This window comes from Lissotriton vulgaris, chromosome 12 (assembly GCF_964263255.1).
Source record: "Lissotriton vulgaris chromosome 12, aLisVul1.2, whole genome shotgun sequence".
NCBI classification, from domain to species: domain Eukaryota; kingdom Metazoa; phylum Chordata; class Amphibia; order Caudata; family Salamandridae; genus Lissotriton; species Lissotriton vulgaris.
Window position 1 is genome coordinate 157,121,292 of NC_141700.1, and position 21,334 is coordinate 157,142,625.

The 21,334-nt window shown below is 45.2% G+C and overlaps 1 protein-coding gene across 1 annotated transcript in view; it reads left to right on the forward strand.

Moving 5' to 3' along the window:
* Positions 1–1,739: 1,739 nt before the first annotated feature.
* BGLAP (bone gamma-carboxyglutamate protein) overlaps positions 1,740–21,334 on the forward strand; it is a 28,322-nt gene continuing 8,727 nt past the window's right edge. The window contains exons 1-2 of the mRNA XM_086946412.1: positions 1,740–1,836; positions 10,406–10,450. Of these exons, the coding sequence (XP_086802538.1) occupies positions 1,776–1,836; positions 10,406–10,450 (106 nt within the window). The 5' untranslated portion in view covers positions 1,740–1,775. The remainder of the gene's footprint in view (positions 1,837–10,405; positions 10,451–21,334) is intronic.

Below are 21,334 nucleotides of genomic sequence, written 5' to 3' on the forward strand. Positions count from 1 at the left end.
GTTTTGTAAAATATAGGTCTGAGATTAATCCTATTCTACCATTAGACGATCGGCATGAATTTCTGCCGTGCTAGCTACGATCCCTTTTTTAACATGAACCATTTTTTAATAGAGAACGGAAAGTGCTCTTAAGTTTTCTTTTGTATGAATTGCAATGATTTTAATTAATTGTGCAATAAATAAATAAATAGATAAGTAAATTATATAACCACTGTCAAAAACCTCAGGGGCATATGTACAAGAAAATGCCAGAGCACGGCGTTACACCAAATTTGGCAACGCCGTGCCTCAACTTTTCCAAAATGCAGGCATGTGCCGTATTTACAAAAATACGGCGCACCCCTGTGTTTCCACTAGCGCTAAAAAAGCTGACTAGCACCAGCAGAGGCTCCATGCTGCCATATTGCAAGGGTGCCTGTGCTGCAGAGGCAAATGTTTATATGCAGGCAGGAAAGTTTCCCTTTCTGCACATAAACAATCAATAATGGCGATTTGTTCTTTCTAAGTGTGCTGCCGAATGCAGCACACATGGAAAAAGCAAAAAACGGGGAGAAATTAATAATTTCTCCTCGTATCACCATTCTAACGCCTGGTATTTCCTGGCCTTCGTTTTTGGCACAGCCCCAAACTTGTAAATCTGGGGCAGCATAAAAAACCAACGGGTGTTACAGTGGAATGGCCACAACACCCATTGCATGCCCCTGTGCCACAGAGGACTGCGGCGCGAAGGGGCATATTTACGAGGTAACGTTAAGCCACAATAAGGGGCTTAGCACCACCTTGTAAATATGGGAAATGGCTACGCCACCAGAGCATCAAAAAAAGTGAAGCTTCAGTGGCGAATGGTGCTTGTCAATATGGCCCTGAGACATTCAATTAGGTGATGGCTCATGAAGAGGTGAACTTTTTTTTTTCTTTTTTTTAATTTCAAAGTATTTTATTGAAAATAAATTTTACAAATATAATACAATGCAGTATATCAAAATTCTTGGCTGCGGTGGAGAGAGAAGAAGAGAAGAGGAAAAGAGAGAAAAAGGAAAAAAAAGGGGGGGCTTTATCGCTCCAGGTGAGCGTCCAGGGCGGCCCACATTCCCCCTTTGGCGGTGTGGTTAGCTGAGTGGTGATTTGCGGTGATATTGTCGTCCCCCCTCAGGAAGGTTACCCAGTTGAACCATCGCTTGAAAGTGGCTTTGCCAGTGTTTTTCCAATTAGCTAGAATTGTTTTGGCCGCCGCTGAGACTGTAGAGCGGCTGCAGGGATTGCAGTCACCAACACAGTCCACACTCCTCAACATGTCCTTATTTGACTAGCCACGTTACAGTACCATTTGTATGGTACCAGTGATCTAGTTAACACACCACTGGTAGGATGTATGTCATCTGGAGATCATAGGTTCTAGTTACTTTAAATGTGACTATAGCTTTTGTCTCCATCCAGCTTTCTCTCTGGGAATTTCCTTTATTGGAGCAAGTCTGTTCCGTATGTCTAGTTAAATACATTTTTCTTGGTCACTGATGAAGGATACGTTTACACACAAAGCAACCACATGACCTTGGCAGCTCTTGTTTCCAATTTTAGTGGAAGGCTGATGGGTTTTTGACTTTAGTGTTGCTCTTGGATTTCGCCTCTTCTCTTGTGGGGCGCTGAGGATAAGGGTTTGGCCCTGATTCAGCAAAGCCAGGACACGCAATGGGCTATATAAAAGCATCCAGAACATATGAGACACAATAGTATTTGCAGAAGCGAAGAGAAGCCTGGAAGAAAACAAAGAGAAGATGCAGCCTATGATCCTGGCATCCCTGTTGGCACTGGCTCCCCTAAGTCTCTGCCAAGGAGGTAGGAGAGGCAGGAATATTAACCAATATCCCACCCACATATCCTTTTTTTTGCCCTGCTCTTACCTTTTATCATGCTATCTGTTTTCTCAGTAACTGGTCTAGCATCACAGTTGTGGTGTGGTAAGCGGCTGGGAAGATTTAGTCCAGTTGCAATGATGGAGTATTTTGTAGTGTCAAATCCTAGGGGCTTATTTATGAAAATTGTTGCATCGCTGCGTGAAAACAGCGTTGCGATTGTTTTCACTGCACCCTCCTTGCGCCATGGTGGTTGTGTTATATTAACTGTACGACGCATCATGTCCCAAGGAATGACAGATTGTCAATATTTCTGGTGTATCTGTTGGCGCAAAACTGACGCATTTCTGGAGTTGTGTCGAAATCGTGACGCAACTCCAGCAATGCCTGGGCGTGGCCTATGAATATAGCACTGTGTCACTCGTACGCCTGCCATGAGGCAGATGTAAGGATTCGACCCAGTGGCGTCCTAGAAGTGTTGCAGTGAAAGCTCACTGTGCCACTCCTACAAGGCTTTCTTGCGTGGGAACGCCCTCCCTGCATACATTATACCTGACAAATGTGGTGCAGGGCTTTACAAGGTGAAGCATCTGTCTAGATGCGTCACCTTGTAAATATGTTGCATCGTGGCGAACCGTTTATGCTGCCGCTGCATCATGAAAAGTGACCCGACAGCAGAGCAAAAGTGTTGCAAGGCGCTCATAAATAAGCCCCGAGTTGTGATGGTTGACACGTCATGTGGGTTTTGTGTCTAAGATGAGATATAGTCTAGAGTTGACCTCAAAATGTGCGGTCAAACAGGTAAACAAGTATGGTCTCTGCACTCGTGATAAAGATTAGGGTCTAGTTGATGATTTGAGATGAGGTTCAGTGGCTGAGAAGAGATGCATTCTTGTTGCTGAGTTGAAGTATTTTGCAGTGTCGAAGCCTAAATGGGATCTAAAGGTTAATCAATCATACGGTGTTGTCCCTAAGACTAGATGTAGCCTTGAAGCTAAGGCCTTAATTCCAAGTAGTAAAGATAATTCTAACCCATGTGCAAAACCCCAGTTTTCACAGGATTGCAATTATAAAGACTGTGGCATTTACCGCTCCCTGAATTTATAGGGTCTCTAAACTCCACAACCCTTCAATTTTCCCTAGGTATGCATCGACAGGACATACATGCCAATATATACCAGAATGAAATACCCAGTAAATAGCGGGTCCATTTTGAAGGGTTAAACTCATAATCGGTTATAATTATCACACCTGTTAAATCTTGAACCCTGGGGCATCAGGTTTGATCAGGTTTGATTATTATCTCCAACCACTTTCTGGGGCATTCGTACCGACGGCCTTCTGCAAGGTGTGGCCGAATAGACAAGTTAAATTATGGTCTTGTGGTTAAGGTGAGACTTGCCCTGGTGAATTAGTCAGGATTAATCAGGATTAGTTGTGTTTTAGTGGGTACTTTGGGTTCTAGTACAGCTGAGGTAAAGACCAGGTGCTCAATTGACAGGTGGTCTAAGGGCTAAGGAGAAAAGTGGTCGATTGCCTAGTTTGAGCCGTGATCTGTTGGCTACTTTGCAGATTGCTGAGTGAGGAGTTGTAATCTACATCCCCCCCTCACTATTTGTGGTTTCATTTATCTGCTCCCCCCAAAAAATAGAGAAGCAAGCTGACCTCAATTCAAAGCACTAAATCAAAACAGGAAATCTGCTTGGGCTTACCAGTCCAGCTAAAATAGCCCTTTACTTTTTCACCAAGCAAGTGAGATGAATTTGCTTGGAGCGCATGAAGTGGCACAGAAAGTGTGCCTTGAACTCTAAGAGAAATGGGCCCTTCACCCTGATTGTATATGAAAAATACTTCTCTAATTGGGGTGCAGTAGGCCCCCACGCCCCTGGTGCCACTGCATCTGCTGCCTTATTATTTATGCAGCTACAGCCCTGCGGGCACTCGTTGGATATGAACCCCCATTTCATTATCTGGAGACACTCAATGAGGCATATTACCAACAACTAGCGATATTTATCGCGAAATAGGCTTAGCAACAATTTTTCTATCGCCAAGCATCGCCAGATTTTATCGCTGAGATAACGTGCCATTAGCAACGTTTATCTCAAAAGCGACAAAATTCCCGGCGATAGCGGCGAAATCCGTGAATGTCGCTGAGAATACAGCGAGATTTAAGCATTATCGCTAACAGGGTCTTAGCCATTATATCCACCTCCCATTGGATATAATGGCTAAGAACTGGTCTTAGCAGGCATAGTTTTTGGAGATATTCGCTCTTAGCACGAGTATTTCCATCGCTACGCCTGCCTTGGTAATAGGCGATAGCGATGTTAGCAACTGTTTTCAGTCGCTAACAGTTTGGGTACGCCCACTTTGCATGTCATTAGCGATAATTATCACTGACATGCACAGCAGGCCCCAAACCGCTCGCTAAGTGATTCTGTGACTGTGGCTTTTTCGCCATAATTATAGATTAAGGGCTTTTTTAAGAGCCCTTTACGCCGCTGTTGCATCATTTTTTGTGATGTTGCGGAAATGTAAAATCTGCACCACACTGCGCCATATTTTCAAAGTTACTCATCTAGGCAGATGCATCACTTTGTAAACCCCAACGCTACATTATACATGTGACAAGTATAATGTATGCAGGGTAGGCGTTCCAGTGCAGAAAAGGCTTGTATATGTGTTGCAGTGTAATCTATTAGATTTCACTGCAACACTTCTAGGAAACCACTGCGTAATCCTTACGCCTGCCTCACAGCAGATGTAAGGAGTGACGCAGGCCAGTTCACATGGGGCAAGCCCCCTGTGAAAGGACACATTGCTGGAGCTGCATCTGTTTTCAGACACATCCCAGCAATGCGCCACTTTTGTACCTATAGATACGTCAGGATTCAGGATGTATCTGTCAATCTTTGCGACAGTAAATACTGCGCATCCATAGTGTCGCAAGGAGTGTGCACTAAAAAGTTTCATGTACTCTAATGTGAAACTGATGCTCATTAATTGCAACTTTTGCTCAAACAGTATGAATGAGTGTTAAAATGGCAAAATAGCAAATTAATACTGCCACTGAATGTGCGAGATTACGCCACATAATTTGCCTTTTGTTGCCGCATAATTTAGTCAACACGGCATATCATTTTTTCTTCCTTTACCATGTAATTGAGTGGCCCTGGCTGTTGGTATAATAAAAACCATTTACCATACAAAAGACAAATTTGTTAGCTTTGCCGGTTGTTTTATTGGTGGCACTACCAGGAACATACCACCTTTAGAGACTCTGACCTATCAGGCTGCCCCCTGACTTCTGCACTGTTCCACATCGTTTCCTCTAAGATCTTTAACAGCAGGCATAAAAAATCTTGTTGAACAAATATGTATCACTCAACCAATGTAAACGCGTCCTTCTTCAGGGGTAGCCTTAGGCATGTGCAAGCTGTGCATCTACACAGGGCCACCAAACCCCAGGAGCCACCACGCCAATATATATAATTAATATAATAATCTTATGAGGATGGACACATATTTGCGTGGCGGCCCCTGGCAAGGATTTGGTTCCACTTCCAAACACCCTGACCCCCCCTCTTCACTAGCCTCCACGCTCCGCCCCACCTGGACCCCCTCTTCCGGGGCCCCCCACCTATGTTCCCTGCCCAGGGCCACCATGAGCCTAGAGCCGCCCCTGCCTTCTTTCATCAGATCGAGCGATTCCAAGCCGAGCTCTGTATCAGGGATACCTGAGCTATGTCTATTGCCTCAAATGGAAAGTTTTAAACACATGCTGGTACCATCACAGACCGGATCAGGATTAAAACGTCCGCCCTTTTAATAAGCTGCGCAAACCTGGCACACCAAAGAAGGGCACACCCAAGTGGAGCTGAGCCATAAAACTCCATAACATTTTCTGCCAAAAGCGTGTAGGGACGGATTTATTCAAAAATAGTGCAAGGCAGAGTAGCAAACAAAGTAGCTGGGATGCTGAAGGGGAGAGGGCAGTGTAGAACTACATCTACTAACAAAATGCGCCTCTGCTCCCTTCCCCCTGCGTTGGCGCACAAACATGCTGCCTGGCGCCTCGCACACACCCTTGCACCATACGCAAATGTGATGTCTAGCATTGGTTTTGTAGTGAAAGGGTGCCTATCCGGCACAAAATACAACATCTAGGCAAACTTTTATTATTTCCACACTCTTGGGGGGAGATTTACCATGTTTTCACGTAGCACACTGCAACAGCTGCAAATACCGCGCTGCGTGAGAAGGAGAGAGGAGGAGAGCGCCCTATTTACTGAAATAAGGCACTGAAATCAGCTGCCGTGCCCCATGGAGAAACCTTTGCGCCAGGATGCCAGGAGGTGTCCATGAGTCTAGCATAGGGTTTGTGCTGGAAGGGAACCCTTCCAGCACAAAATACTAAGCTTAGACTAACGTGAAGCCTTTTCCCTCTTTGACTGTGTGCTGTACAGTGCAGCACACATGCAAAGTCGGAAAAGGAAAGACAAATGAAAGCATTTCTCCTTCCGTGCACCTACTTTGAAAGGGGGCAATTTTCTCACGCTAGACCCTGTTTACTTTGTTAAATAAATTGTGTTTAGCTTGAGAAACCTTGGGTGGTTGCGCAGGAACGCGCAAGCTCCACCCTTGGCGCGCTGCTTTGCATTACTTTCCTAGCGCTAAACAACTTTAGCACTAGAAAGTAAATCTGGGAAAAAACATTTTGCACCAATTTGCATCACTTTTGTGACGCAAAAAAAATGCAAAATCTTACTAAACCTCCCCCTGGATGTGCGGCGTATAGTTCAGCAGACATGCACCAACCCATAGACACGAGTTGCATTTCCTGCCAAAAGCATGTAGAGGCTGATTTATTCAAATAGCTCAAAACAGCAAAAAAAGTCGGGAGAGCAGAATACAACCATATTCACTAGGAAAATGCACTGCTGCTGCTGACGTCCCCATTGCTGGCTTAGAAACAGGCTCCCTAACACCATGCACATACCCCTCATAACTCTGCACCATTAATCAAAGTTTTGTAAATGATGTCTAGTGCAGGTTTTAAACTGGAAGGGTGCCCCTCCAGTGCAAACATTAAATTCAGACAAACATCTAAACTGGCCACATGCTGAATGTGTTCTGTTCAGTGCAGCACAGATGGAATGGGTGAAAAGTTAAGAGAAGTTAAAAGATTTCTCATAGTGCCCACACCGCCAGCGCTCGCCCCGCAATGCCAATTCCACTTAAATACCCAAAGGAAACTCATGAGACATATTTGTGGGAAAGAAGTGCTGCAGGTTTATTTCGTACAACACAGGTATGGCGTTGTAGGATGGTTTAGAAAAGCAGATGACGGACTGTGGATCATCCGGACCGGCCTCGACCTCCTATTGGGCCCTCACTGGTAATCGCCGCCCGACCCTCGGGTTGTGGGCTGAATGGCTATGTAACAGAATATCTTACTGAGGGGGGATGGGATGTGTTCTACTATTTTCGATTGAACTTATAATGCTGGTCCACTTTGTAATTTTTTACTGATTCCTGCAATAAAAATATATTTAAAAAAAAAAAAAAAAAAAACACAGGTATGGCGTTAATGTGGGTCATCTTACAGGCGATCCAATGTGGCAGCCCCTCGCTGACCCGCATGCCTAAGAAGCCATCTTGCACGGCGAGACGATGCTCTGACGGTGCAGTATATTACCATTTCATTATACTCCCGCCCCCCCTGTCAGGGTGGAGCGATGAGGCACACCCCCGGTCGGTTCAGGCCCCCCGACCGCCCGAAGGACTAGCGGGGCGCCGACGCTGTTTCCCGGAACCTCCTTCGGCTCCAGGTGCTTGGCTCAGGCACCCTTACTGTGCCAGGCAGAGGTATCTTGACTGTATCCTTCTGCCGCAGAGGTACCCTTACTGTCCATCTGCTTCCAGATCGCCCTGTACTACGCCACAGCTCTGGAGGAGGCCCCCGTCGATGACAGAGCCCCCCACCCACCTAGCTACTTTCGGTCGTCCTAGCTTCACCCCTTGACTAAGTTTGCGAATTTAATCCCAGAAAATCGCTTTTAGCTCTTTTCCAGAAGCTATTACTTAGTTCGCCTGAGGACTACTTACTCCTCCTCACTCTGACAAACATAAGGAAGTTTTCCAAAGTCTCGTATTTGTTCACCTTCCTATGCTTAATATGCACTCCGGTAGCTGTTTTCATTTGGAAACAGTATACACGGGACCGGCAAGCGACTCTTCGCTTTATTGTAACTGCTGCAATGGACAACCAGTGATATTTGTCCAAGAAAGTAAAGTGGTGTGCTTTGAAATTCACCACCGTAGCTGTAATAATTATTACAGTGGATGTCCTAGCAAATCCCTGCCAGGTCAATACTTGGAATAGTTGAAGCACAGCCTAACAGATATGTTTTACAGTCGAATTGTATTCCTGACCCTGTCTCCGTGATCCGTACCACAGCAAGTAGCTACTCCATGCATGCTCCTACTGCATGTGACCCCTAAACTGCATCGCTCCAGGGAAGCAAGTGTCCGGAATGAACGCAGTCACGTCACCTAGTATTTGCTTCCGCTTTTCGTCTGCCACGGGGCAAGCCGCTAAAGGGTCCACATTCCGATGTGTGGTGAGTTTGGACTCATTCCCGGAATATTGGTGTAAACTTCCTACTCCCAGCCTTAGCTTGTGCCCCTGCAGCAAGCCTCATGCACTCCTCATTTTCTTCTCAGCAAACATGAAGCTTTAAACTGTTAACCTGAAGCTACTAGAAGGATTATTTTTGGGCATAAAGTCCTGTCTAGCAATTTGTGTGCGTCAAAAACCATGGGTGGTAGTGTGGGCACCCTCAAGGCAGGTCCCCTTGACGTAAGTGGTGCAGGTCATTTTTGTGTTACTTTTATAGCTACTTTTCAGCACAAGAAATACTTTATCATCACTTTGTGTGACTTTGAGGCCGTACTGAGTTTTGATAAATTTGCCCTGTATACATTCTATAACTACCTTTGAGCATGTGCAACAGATATGTGTATGTGCAAGTTATGTGCTTTAAAAAAGAAAAGCAGATACTTTGATTGCATGGATAAGAAAACTCAGTGGTTAAATGCACCTGCCTCTGACATCTATATGTTGCAAGCTTCATTCCTGTGAGGATGGCCTCAGAGAGGTCACTCAACTGAATGCACTTCCATACCATCAGGAGACTCTTTGTGCAGCTTTGTGTGACTTTGCAGCAGTGCAAAGTTGTAACAATTTTCCCTTACATGTCCATCGATGAGGTTTCTTTTAAGGCACTGTTTTCAGATCTACTAGTAATATGTCATGCAGGGATGCGCAGTAATGTGGGAACTCCCATGTACCACCCAAGGGAAGTCCACTTACTCGTAGAGAACTTTCCAGCACACATAAAAGTTTTGCACTGGAAATTAAAAAACAAATCAACCTGCGCCAGATTGCGTGACTTTTGGTGACTTTGCACCGGCGTACAGAGTTTATTAAACTCGCCCCACGTATGGCAGTCTAGTTATTTCAGTAGCAGTAAATCAGCCTACGCCTCCCTGAATACAGAAAACTGCACTACAATTATCTAGGCACCCAATCAACAACTCCCAAAAATAATTACTGTTTTTCAAATGATCTATTAAATAACTAAAAACGAATTGACATAGTTAATAATTAAATTAACAAATAGAAAATTATAAAAAATACTTTATTAAAATAAAATAAACATTAAGAAAACCTCCCATCCTGTTTCCGCACAAACCCATACACCTACAATGAAAAAAAAAAATGTAATTGAAATAAAAAACCTCAAGTATTAACAAACCAAAACAATGACTAACACTAATTTTAAACACTTAACATTAAAACAATTTATAGAAACTAAAAATACAACAAAATAATAAAAAATATTATGTACAACCGTATTTTTAAAAAGTAATTTAAAATTCTTTAATAAAACAATATTCTTACCTGTAATATTCCGTCCCATAATATTCTTGACATCACAATATTTTTTACACAATACTTGTTATTTTGGTGGTATTTTTGAAACGATATTGTGGTGGAATAACTTATGACTATGGCATTAATAGAACATTTGAAATGTCCATGATTACAGATGATGTAAATGACTAAGAATAAGAGCCTAATTGAAAAAAGTAGTTGCCCATCCCCAAATAGGTTAGAACAGGTTTGTAGTCCCACCATCTAAACTGAAGGTCTTTCCATAAATAGTCTGAACAGTCACAGATGTGGAGTAGGGATAAGTAACAGATGAGCATTGTTTTGCCTTAAAATAGGGATCTCTAACTTTCAGAATAGATGAAGCTAATGTAGGGTAAGAATAAAATATCTACTAGGCAGGCTGTTGTTTGACCTTCTTTTTTCTAGGGTTCTTGGACAGCGTTCTGTTGCTTTCTAACCTGGTCTATGCTCCATTATTACTCAGATATACAAAATATATACTCGTTCATGCTAATTCGCAATTGTGCATTCAACCAGGTTCTCCTGCAGCATTAAGTAACCTGTTTTTCAAACTTTTCATTCTCCTCAGAGGCTGTCGATTCCAACAGCGTGCCAGAGACCCACCGCTCTGAAGGTTTGTATGCTCACGTCCATTGCATTGACGTATGTTCCATAGTAAGGACTAGTAAACTGCAGTCCTATTCTCTTTCGTTCCAGGAGAAAGCACCCACCTTCATCACACATTGAAAGGTGTCTTTACTAACAACTAAAGACACATTTCTTTTGTGTCATTGTTTCCGTCCACTTTCTAAAGGCTGCAATGTTATTGAATCAATTAGTGCATCGCTAATGCGGTATATTTGCATGCACTGGTAATGTATTTTATACCAGTCATGTGTGGAGAGGCTATATAACACTTCAATACTGTTGAACAGATTTGTTTAAATGTTAAAAATATGTTATTCGTCGGTTTAAGAATGTAATATCTCATTCTTCGTTCAACTAGATAGAGTTCATTTTCTTCAATTGTATCTACCACACTTTTTGGAGAAAGCAAAATGTATCATATTTAGGGAAAAATGTGGACAAGAAGTGCTTCAAAATATACAACTTCTCTCTTTTTCTGTAAATTCACATGGAGGAGAACCCTAAATCCCATGTGTAAATTATTCACAAAAACTTATTTTCTCAAGAGAGTGATAAATAATTATTAACAAAAAGCACCATTTGAATAGGGTGGCTAGATAAAAGTGGTGAAAAAAACTAGGATGGCAAAACGTTGTGTCCTGGGCATATTAGCCTCACTTTGTGGTGCAGTCCTATGTTTATTATTTGACACAGTTGGTTGCCTTCTCTGGAAATGCAGGCCTTATTTTTTATTTATTGGGGAGAGGTGTGGTGCAGCGGCCAGGGCGGCTGACTTCGAAGCACGGGGTTCACGGTTCGATCGCCGGCGGCAGCGCAGCCCAGCACCCTGTGACACTGGGCAATAGCTCATTTAACTTCCCCGACGGCCCCCAGCGCCTTGAGACCCTTAGGGGTGTGGTTAGTTCGCGTTTTACAAATACCAGCTTATTTACATTATTTTCTAACAGTGTTGGCGTATTTTGTAGGGAATTGTTGGTCATGTTTGAGTGCAATTCCCTGCCACCGCCAAGCTCCAGAAGAGACTCCAGCGGATCCAGAACGCCTCAGCCAGACTCATCCTCGACATCCCACGAAACAGCCACATCTCCGGACATCTGAGAGACCTGCATTGGCTCCCCGTCAACAAAAGAATCACCTTCCGTCTCCTCACCCACGCACACAAAGCCCTACACGATCAAGGCCCGAGCTACCTCAACAACCGCATCAACTTCTACGCTCCCAAACGCCACCTCCGATCAGCCAGCCACGCCCTCGCCGCCGTCCCCCGCATCCGAAGAGCGACAACAAGAGGAAGGTCCTTCTCCTACCTGGCCGCCAAGACCTGGAACTCCCTCCCGACCGACCTGCGCCTGACCCAAGACCACCTCTCCTTCCGGAAGAAGCTCAAGACCTGGCTGTTCGAGCAGTAACGGCACCCCCCCCCCCCCCACCCCCCCCCCCCAAGCGCCTTGAGACCCTACGGGTAAGTAGTGCGCTCTACAAATGTCTTTGATTGATTGATTGCCACAACTGGCTAAAAAGTGTGAAGGACTGGGTTCTTTGGACCCAGCGGTGCCAGGGCACAACACCTGAAACCTTCGTGGGTAACCTGCTCCGGCGTACAAATCACAGAGACACGGGACACTTCCTTCGGCGTCAAAGAGTCAAGGTTTATTTACTGCAGGGAACACAGAAGTCACAAGAAGTACATCGAGTGTAGTTCGGGGAGACTGCTTCAAATTGCATTTGTGGATCGCTCCTTTTATACAGTTTCTACCCATAGGATAACATGATACACAATAGTTTACAACCTGGTTCCCACAAGTCGCTCTCAGAGGGGTCGCTTAGATCACTTTGAAACACACAAGATCCGGAACATAAGTGCGGAAACATTTGGCGGTTCCCAACTGTAAAAAACCCATCTTCCCACCATTAGCAAATTCCAATCAGCAGTAAAGTAGATCGAAACAGGAACGAAGACAGGTGCAGAGGAAGACGGAGACAGTGGGGAGATCGGAAAGGGTGTAAAAGGGGAGTGTCGAGAAGCACGAGATACAGGCATCAAAGGGACGTGCCTAATGAGATGCACAACTGAGACAATAAGCCCGTGCGGCAAGATGAGCCTCGAGCGGCGCCATCTGCCTTACAGTAGCATCCCCCTCGTCATAAAGACACTTTCAAAGAACATGTGTCTTCCGCAAATATCTTGGGAGTCCCAGGGTCGCGAAGCGGACAGCGTCCGTTCGCTGGCTACTTGAGGGCAAGAGACAAAATGGATGCCGTATCTAAGATGGAACCCGTGGGTACAGATGACAAACCCACATAACAAACGAACGGTTTAAGTTAGCACAGCGAAACTGCGCACACTTGCTAAACTCGTCATTTGCGGTTCATAGATACTAGACTCGACCATATTCGTGTGAGTCGAAAACACCACTTACAATTGTCACGGAACCTCAGACGCTCCTTTTGCCCTCATGTAGGCAAGCACTAGTCGGAATACTCGATATTCATCAGACCATCAAGATGTCGTTGTAGCATAGCTCTGTCCAACCGAGTCCCCTTGGTAACAGATGGTTGTCTCATACACGTTGTAGCACAGAGGCCACATAAGGCAGGACCACACTGCACACAAAGGCAACACGTGAACAGGAACACTACCACAACCCCGATGATCATCAGAATCTTCCAACCCCAAGTCGATACCAGGCCCCAAAACCAACCAAGTAGCGTCCAATCCCCTACATCCACGTGTATGGATTCGGAGATCTTGTGCAACTTCGAGATGGCTTGATAGACAGTAGGAGCATTATCTGGAATGAAAATGCAACAGCTCGAATGGATCACTTTACATACCCCACCGCGATCTGCTAAGACAACATCTAAAACCATACGGTTTTGTAATGTCATAAGTCTCTCCGCCTGAAGTTCTGTGGTGATATTACCAAGGGCACTGGCAGTAATGTTAGCTGTCGATTCTACCACTCGAGTCAAATGTCTCAGGTTCCTACTATTAACCATAGGTCCCCAAAACGGGAGGAAACCCTTGAAAAAGTCTCCTGCCTCTTGACCGGCAGTATCCTCTTCACTAATTACGCCTCGTACAACTCTAGTCTTATGATAATCGGCATCTACAGTAAACGTCGGAGGCAACAGATTTGCAACAAAACATGAGCCCATGAAGTCTGCGGGCAACCATGTGTATGCACGATCATGACAGATGAAGTACGTACCCTTGGCAGCCAGAAGCACAGGGATCGGGGACATTGACAGAACGTAACTTTCAGTGCAAGCACTTACTCCAAGTGAGGCTTGCGAGCCACGACCCACAAGACAAAGATTACCAGTGTGGGGTACGACCCATATTGGAGACGAGCTTTTAAGCTGCTTTTCATTAGTGAACGTACTATATTCCCCTTTATTCGGTGCCCTATAGGCTTGTACCTCTGCCTTAGGGATGAGATAAGCATCATAGATCTCATCTTCCAAATCCTGTATTATCATCGATACCACCCACTGCCATGAGGTAGGACCCGGTTTGGGGGAACGTTCTGGAGAGGGGTGGAAACCTAGTGCGCTTCGAAGCATTGTTTGGTATGCTCGAGCTGACCCTTGGGAACTATACGGTAACACCAGATATGGAATTCCCTTACCCGTAGTATGTGGCATCAACCCACACACCCAACAATTAGTAGTGTTAACCACTAACTGATGCTGATGGAGGAGCTGGATAAAGGAATTGTTGCGGAATTCTACACGTCTAGCCTGTTCGTGTTCTGGCAACATATGAAAGGAATGAGGAGAAGCAGTAGAAGTAATGTTAGGGTAAGGAGTAGGAGTAGGGGTAGGAAGTAAGAAGTAAGACATAGTGTAATACACCCCACCCGCCAAAAATGCAGAAGCAGTTAAAAACAATACAAACAATTGGAATACAAAACATTTAGTACGACTAAGTTTCTGCAGTTTGACTCTATATGCCTGAGCTCCTTCCAAATCATTCAGCTTCAAAAATGCCATTTCCCTACGACCGTCCGCAACGTTTCTTGACGCACTTCGTTCTGTGCAGCAATAGTCAATTCCCAGGAGTTCCTAGGAACCGACGGCCTTTAACCTAGCGTCAAGACCTACTGTCCAGAAGGAAGTACGCGCGCGGCCCTACGGCCCTCAATACACAATATGTATTTTATTTAGCACAAATAATTCAGCTGTGGAAGGAAAAAGATACAAGAAAAAATCTTGATATATGTACAAAACAATTTTCAGTGATACGAATTGTTCACAGTTGATCATGGGAAACGAAGATATTGCAGTTATCAATTTCAGCAAAGCAAGCAAAAATTTTTATTTGTCCTTAGTGTGAGAACGCAAAGAATATCGATGTTTCCCAGGACGTGTCTGCTCGTCAAACAAAGGATCTGTCGAAGAGACAGCGTCCTGTTGATCAGTTTGCTGATTTGGTCTTGAGTCTTTTGCTGACAATGTTCCAACAATGGCTTTCTGCTGCGCTGAGTGTTCACCAACAAGTTGTGCGTCACTGAAAGGTACAAACGCCGGCAATGTCGCTGCTTCTGTTGACGCAATGCCTTTCCTCACCCACGGGTCTGCCGGCAAAGGAATAGGGACTCGCTTACAATGGGTAGCATGTACCCAGTTCTTCCGTCCCTCAAGACGAACGGCAGTCCTCGTGGCCAAAAGCACCTGGTGAGGTCCAACAAAGCGGGGGTCCAGATTCTTCTTGCGCGAAAAATTTCGGGTGACAACCCAATCACCAGGCTGGAGCTGGTGGCCTGGACCCTCCGTCTGCGTCGGCAAGGCGTCGTAAACCTGTTGATGAATTAACCTCAGTTTAGCAGTCAAGTCATGTAAGTAGTCAATCAACATCGGGTACTCAAGATCAACAAACATACCTGGCCTAGGAACCCCCCACACATTCGCAGGACGGCCGAACACTATTTCATAGGGACTAAGCCCTATTCGGGAGTGTACAGTCGCCCTAGTTGACAGTAATGCTAGAGGCAAAGCGTCAGGCCACGAAAGTCCAGTCGTAGCCTGGATCTTCGCTAATTTTAGTTTAAGGGTGCCATTGTACCCTTCAACCAATCCAGCTGACTGGGGATGATTGGCGCTATGGAATTTCTGATTAATTCCAAGGCCCTTACACACACTCCTCATCACACTTCCAACAAACTCACTTCCGTTATCTGACCACACGACTCTAGGCATTCCATACCGAGGAAAGTATTCCTTCAGTAGGATTTTCGCAGTAGACAAGGCAGTATTATCTTTGAGGGGATAGGCCTCGATCCATCGGGAGAATGCGCAAACCACAACCAAAACGTATTTCAGGTTATTGCATCGCTCCATATGGATGAAGTCCAATTGGATCACCTCAAAGGGATACGAAGGAGGAGCAAAACTGCCAGGGGGAGTTGGGGTTCCTTTGCCAGGATTGTACATTATACACACCATACAATTCTTCACCAAACGTTCAGCACACTTAGTAATTCCATCATTCTTCCACACATCAGCCAACAACTTGCAAATACCTTTCGCGCTAATATGTGCTAACCCATGTGCCATTTGCACAACGGCCAGTACATACGCATCAGGCAACATCCATCTTTTCTGATCTGACAAATCAATCCAGCAACCATTCACATCCAACCTTCCCGTACTTTCTTTCCACTTCATCTTTTCAGTGTCGGTGGCCTCATTCTGAATTGCTTTCACACTCTCTATAGTATTCTCACACATACTTGATTCTGTAGGCCACCTAACCGAATTCGTCACATACATTCGAGTGCTAAAGTTCCGGGCAGTCTCCTTAGCAATCTCATCTGCAAACGCATTACCACGACCAACATCATCCGTCACCTTACGATGCGCACTACATTTAACAATTGCAACTTGAGCAGGCAAAGTCAATGCATCCAAAAGATCGTTCACAAGCTGGCCATGCTGTATTTTCGTGCCATGTGACGTCAAGAAACCACGTTCTCGCCACAATCGTCCGAAACTATGCGCTACACCGAAAGCATACTGACTATCGGTGTACACATTCACACGTTTACCTTTTGCTAATACACATGCTCTAGTAAGAGCGATCAGCTCTGCAGCTTGGGCAGAATTCTTATTCAATCTCGCAGTCTCAACAACAGTATTCAATGTCACCACAGCATAAGCAGTAGTCACATCACCATTCGGCAATTTAAAACATGACCCATCCACATACAGGATGCCATCCGGGTCTTCCAATGGGGTGTTTTTAAGGTCCACACGACCTTTTGTTTCCTCCTCTGTCCGCAAGTAACAGTCATGTTCTGTTACTGCATCTGACTCTGCACTAATTGGTAACAAAGTTGCCGGATTTAGGACATTACAACGTTTTATCTGAATGTGGCTTGCCAAGAGCGTCAATTCGTACCCAGATAACCTCGCACTCGTCAAGTGCTGAGTTTTCGTACGGTTCAAAAGAGTATCGACTGCATGCGGAACCATCACCGTAAGCATATTATCCATGACCAATCCTGCTGATTGTCGGATGGAGACCGCAGCTGCCGCAGTTGCTCTCAAACAACTCGGCAATGCTCTAGCTACTGGGTCTAAGGTCGAGGAAAAATATGCACATGGACGTTGCTTACCACCAAAAGGTTGCGTTAAGACGCTTAAAGCACAACCTTCCCTCTCGTGAACATATAACGTGAACGGCTTGCTGTAATCAGGGGTACCTAACACAGGGGCCGAACACAATGAATCACGTAATTCAGAAAAACTTTTCTGACATTCTTCCGTCCATGGTAAAGGAGTCGAAACATCCTTGCACGTAAGAGCCACCAATGGTTTCGCTAGCAATGAAAAATTAGGAATCCACTGCCTGCAGTACGATGTGATACCTAGAAAGGCACGCACATCTCTTTGGGTTTGTGGCACAGCCATGCGCGCAATCGCTGCAATTCTCTCTGGGGTCAATCCCTTCCCTCCTTTGACAATAAGTGACCTAGATAGGTTACTTCTTGACAACAATATTGGAGTTTAGAAGGTGACACCTTGTGATTTAACTCACAGAGATGTTGCAGCAACGACACTGTAGCAATTTTGCAAATGTCCTGAGTATCAGCAGCCACCAATAAGTCGTCGACGTATTGGATTAAAGCCGCACCAACCGGCAACCTAAACGCATCTAGTTGACCCTTCAAAGCTTGACTGTAAATCGATGGACTTTCACAGTAGCCCTGAGGAGCGCGTTTGAACCGGAAGCTACGTCCACCAAGAGAGAAACCGAAAAGGTCCCTGCTCTCTTCGGCAATCGGGATGCTGAAAAACGCATTTTTCAAATCAATCACCGAAAACCATGAAGCTGTAGCTGGAATCAGAGTCAGTAGCGCCGTAATGTCAGGCACAACAGGGAATTGAGGAACCACAATTTTATTCACCTCCCGTAAATCAATAACAAAACGATAAACAGGCGGTTTGGTAGGATCAGTACGTTTAAGAATGGGCAGTACAGGACTATTGCACACGTTTCCCCGAGTTTCTTCAATGACATCTTTCTCGATCAAATCATAGATGATCGCTAACAAAGCTCGTTCACCATCCAGGGAGATACGATATTGGGGAATACGTGGCAATCGCACATTCGATTTCAACTGAACAACATAAGGGGAGACATCAAGTAGGCCCACGTCGTTTGGACCCGTCGCCCACAAAGATGCAGGAAGAGAACTCAATTCCGGTGGAAGCTTATCGAGGGACAAGTACATGGGAGAGACTACCCTCTCTCCTAACGTAAGCTTTATACCCGCAGGAGAACAATACAAAGTCGCATACAAGCGTTTAAGCAAATCCAGACCCAAAAGATTTTCACCACAACCAGTGGTTAAAATCAACGGAGCTTCGAGCTTACGAGTCCCAATTTTAAGGGGCAAAGGGCGCGAAACTGGATTGCTAACGGGGGCGCCAGAGAATCCAACAGATACATTTGTTAAGCCAGACAAAGGTGCGCCAGGGAGTTTCGAATGCATGATAGAACTTTTCGCTGCACCAGTGTCCAACAGAAAAGGCTCAACGACGCCCGATGTAGCAACTGCGACGTAAGGCCCTCTCTGATCAACCGGAACTGATACCACTCCCTCTCCTTGTCTTTGGCTGTCCTAGTAATTACTATCGTCAGTTCCCTGATCGACGTAATAATCGTCTACATTGTACTGCGCAGATCGTCCTTGCGATGATCCACGTTGGTCGAAACAATTATTAGAATTTGACGAGTTATCAGAACGGTCGTTCTGAGCACCACGACCTCTACCACGTGATGCGTGCTGTGCACCACCACGACCTCCTCTAGACGAATTACCACCACTACGGTCATTTAAAGCAGGACAATTGAATTTAATGTGTCCCTCCTGTCTACAATAAGCACATTGGTTGTACCCCAACGAAGATCTCTGAAAAGATGAATCATTACGCGGCTGCGATCTATTTGATTGCGACTGCGATCTATTCTGCTGAGGCGCATTCTGATTAGAACGCGGCGGATATGCTTGTTGTAACAACACTTTAGTTTTCAGCTCTTTCGTCTTTTTATCGGCACGGTCATTTTCCTCTTTTTCTCTATTTTCGTAATATTGTGCCGTAGCCAATATCTGAGCTGAGGTAGAAACGGCCCATGAACTTTCTGAATTTTTCAATTTATTGCACAAGTCGGGCAATAAGTTCGATACAAATTTATCCACAAACAACCTCTGTCCACCCTCAGTACCCATATCCTGCCCACTATGATCGACGAATGTTTCCTCGAACCTCGTAAAGAAGTCTGAAACACTCTCATCTTTCTTCTGCTTACAGGCTGACAACTTGTCCCAATTTACCCTCATAGCTGGCATAAGCGTTTTCATTAACGTAATGATTCGCTGGGGAAGAAGTTCAATCAACTGATCGGGTTTAGTAGCAGCCACTTGTCCAGCGTCTGCCGCTGTAATGGCAGCCCAATCACCACCTAATTCATTCGCATGATCTTGGTGACGAATCTTGGCCCATACCGGTTGCGGTACGACATTGCCAAACAACATGTCGATATCGGCCAGATTCATTATCGTAGCGTCTACGAGCTGCGATAATTCTTTGTAATACCCCGCAGGATTTTTGCGAGGATCAGGCAAAGTTTGTTTCACCTGAAGCACTTCCGATCGTTTCCAAGGGAGGTGTATCCACACTCTCTGGAAATGTGCTGGTATTGGAGCATTAGCATTAGTATTATCAGCGGGTACCCAAACTGGCGGAACTTCTCGCATAGGATATTGGCCAGACCCATCTCGTTGTTCAATGTCCTCAACGAACAATGCATGAGGAATAGGAGCGGGACGAAGAGATAGCAACCGTTCAATAGCACGTCGGACATTAGTATCGACTATCAGTCCAGTTGCGAACTGAAGCCGAAGATTAGACAGGGCGGTCAGCACCTCGTCAGGCGCAACAGCCGCTATCTGATCATGTAAGAACTTGCACATTTCATCAAACACATATCTCTGAGTAGGTATGTTGAATTGATCAAACGTTTCGAGGACAACACGAGGTGGATTTCTAACAGGGTTTATCATCCAACCCATCGCCATATTGTATAGCGCAACACGTTCTCTATTACCAGGAAGCTGGCTACGTCTCTGTGGACCATCAGAACCTGCAGACCCAAAAACAGGTCCGAGCGACTGAAAGAAGTTTGTCGCAAGGGGAGAATCACGATTACGAGTAGAGGGAGAAGAGTAAGACACAGGACTAACAAGAGAAGGAGTAGAGACGTTAGCAGCAACAGGGGTTAACAACACAGGAGCAGTAGCGTGAGCAGTAGCGGGAACAGGAGTATGTGGAAGCGGAGGAGCAGTAGGAATAGAAAGAGGCAAAGGAGCAGGAACAGTCGGAAGAGCAAGTGCAGGTTGAGGAACTGGTGGAACAGGTACGGCAGGGACCACAGGAGCTGCGGTACCCTGTACGTACGGAGGTGGCGACTTCATAAGATAGGACATTAAAGAATCCTCAACTGCCTCTTCCTTCTTATCCGACTCCGTAGGCAAAGCAGGATAGCATTTGTCTATGGACATACGCTGTAATCTCTCAAACACTTCCTTATCCTTATCCTCCTTATCACGCTGAAACTGCTCAGCTTTCTTCACTATAGTAGCAACAGTATCTCGCTGACTACGTTTATTTTGTCTGATCTCTTTCTGTCGGGCTTCTTTGCGCCAGAACCGAAAGGCATCAAACATGGCCGGCCTTGATTTACGTTCGAACAACTTTATTTCCAAATTATCTAAGATCGACGCTTCGAAGCTACCGTGAGGTGGCCAACGAAGATCGCCGTCTTTCTTTGTATATTTGATCCAATAATCGTTAAAAGCAATCGGGCCTAGCCCATGTTTGCTATATAGGTCATATGTAGGAGTTCCAACCGGAGGTATCGGACACGAGTCCTCCAGCAGGGAATCCGCACCACAAGGTCTAAAGCAACTGAACAAAGTACTGCGACCAGGCATCTTGCACACTAGCCGAGTTTCACAAACTTCAAGGGTTACGGGATTTCGGGATTTACCAAGTCCCAGCAAAGAACTAAACCCTCGGTCTTTGGCGGCTGCAGTCGTCAAACAAATACAACAACAACAAAGTACGCTAGCAAAGTGTCACCGACAAAAACACTCACACAGCGTGTACAACAAAGACACCCGCTAAAGTGTCTACAACAAAAACACTCGCTAAAGTGTTTACAACAAAGACACTCGCTAAAGTGTCTACAACCAAGAACTCTGGGAGCGACCCACAAATACTTAACTCAAAGATCAATGGCGTCCTCAGGAAGGCCCGTCAATCGTCTCGCTATACCAAGGTCTACGCCAGGCGCCAAAAC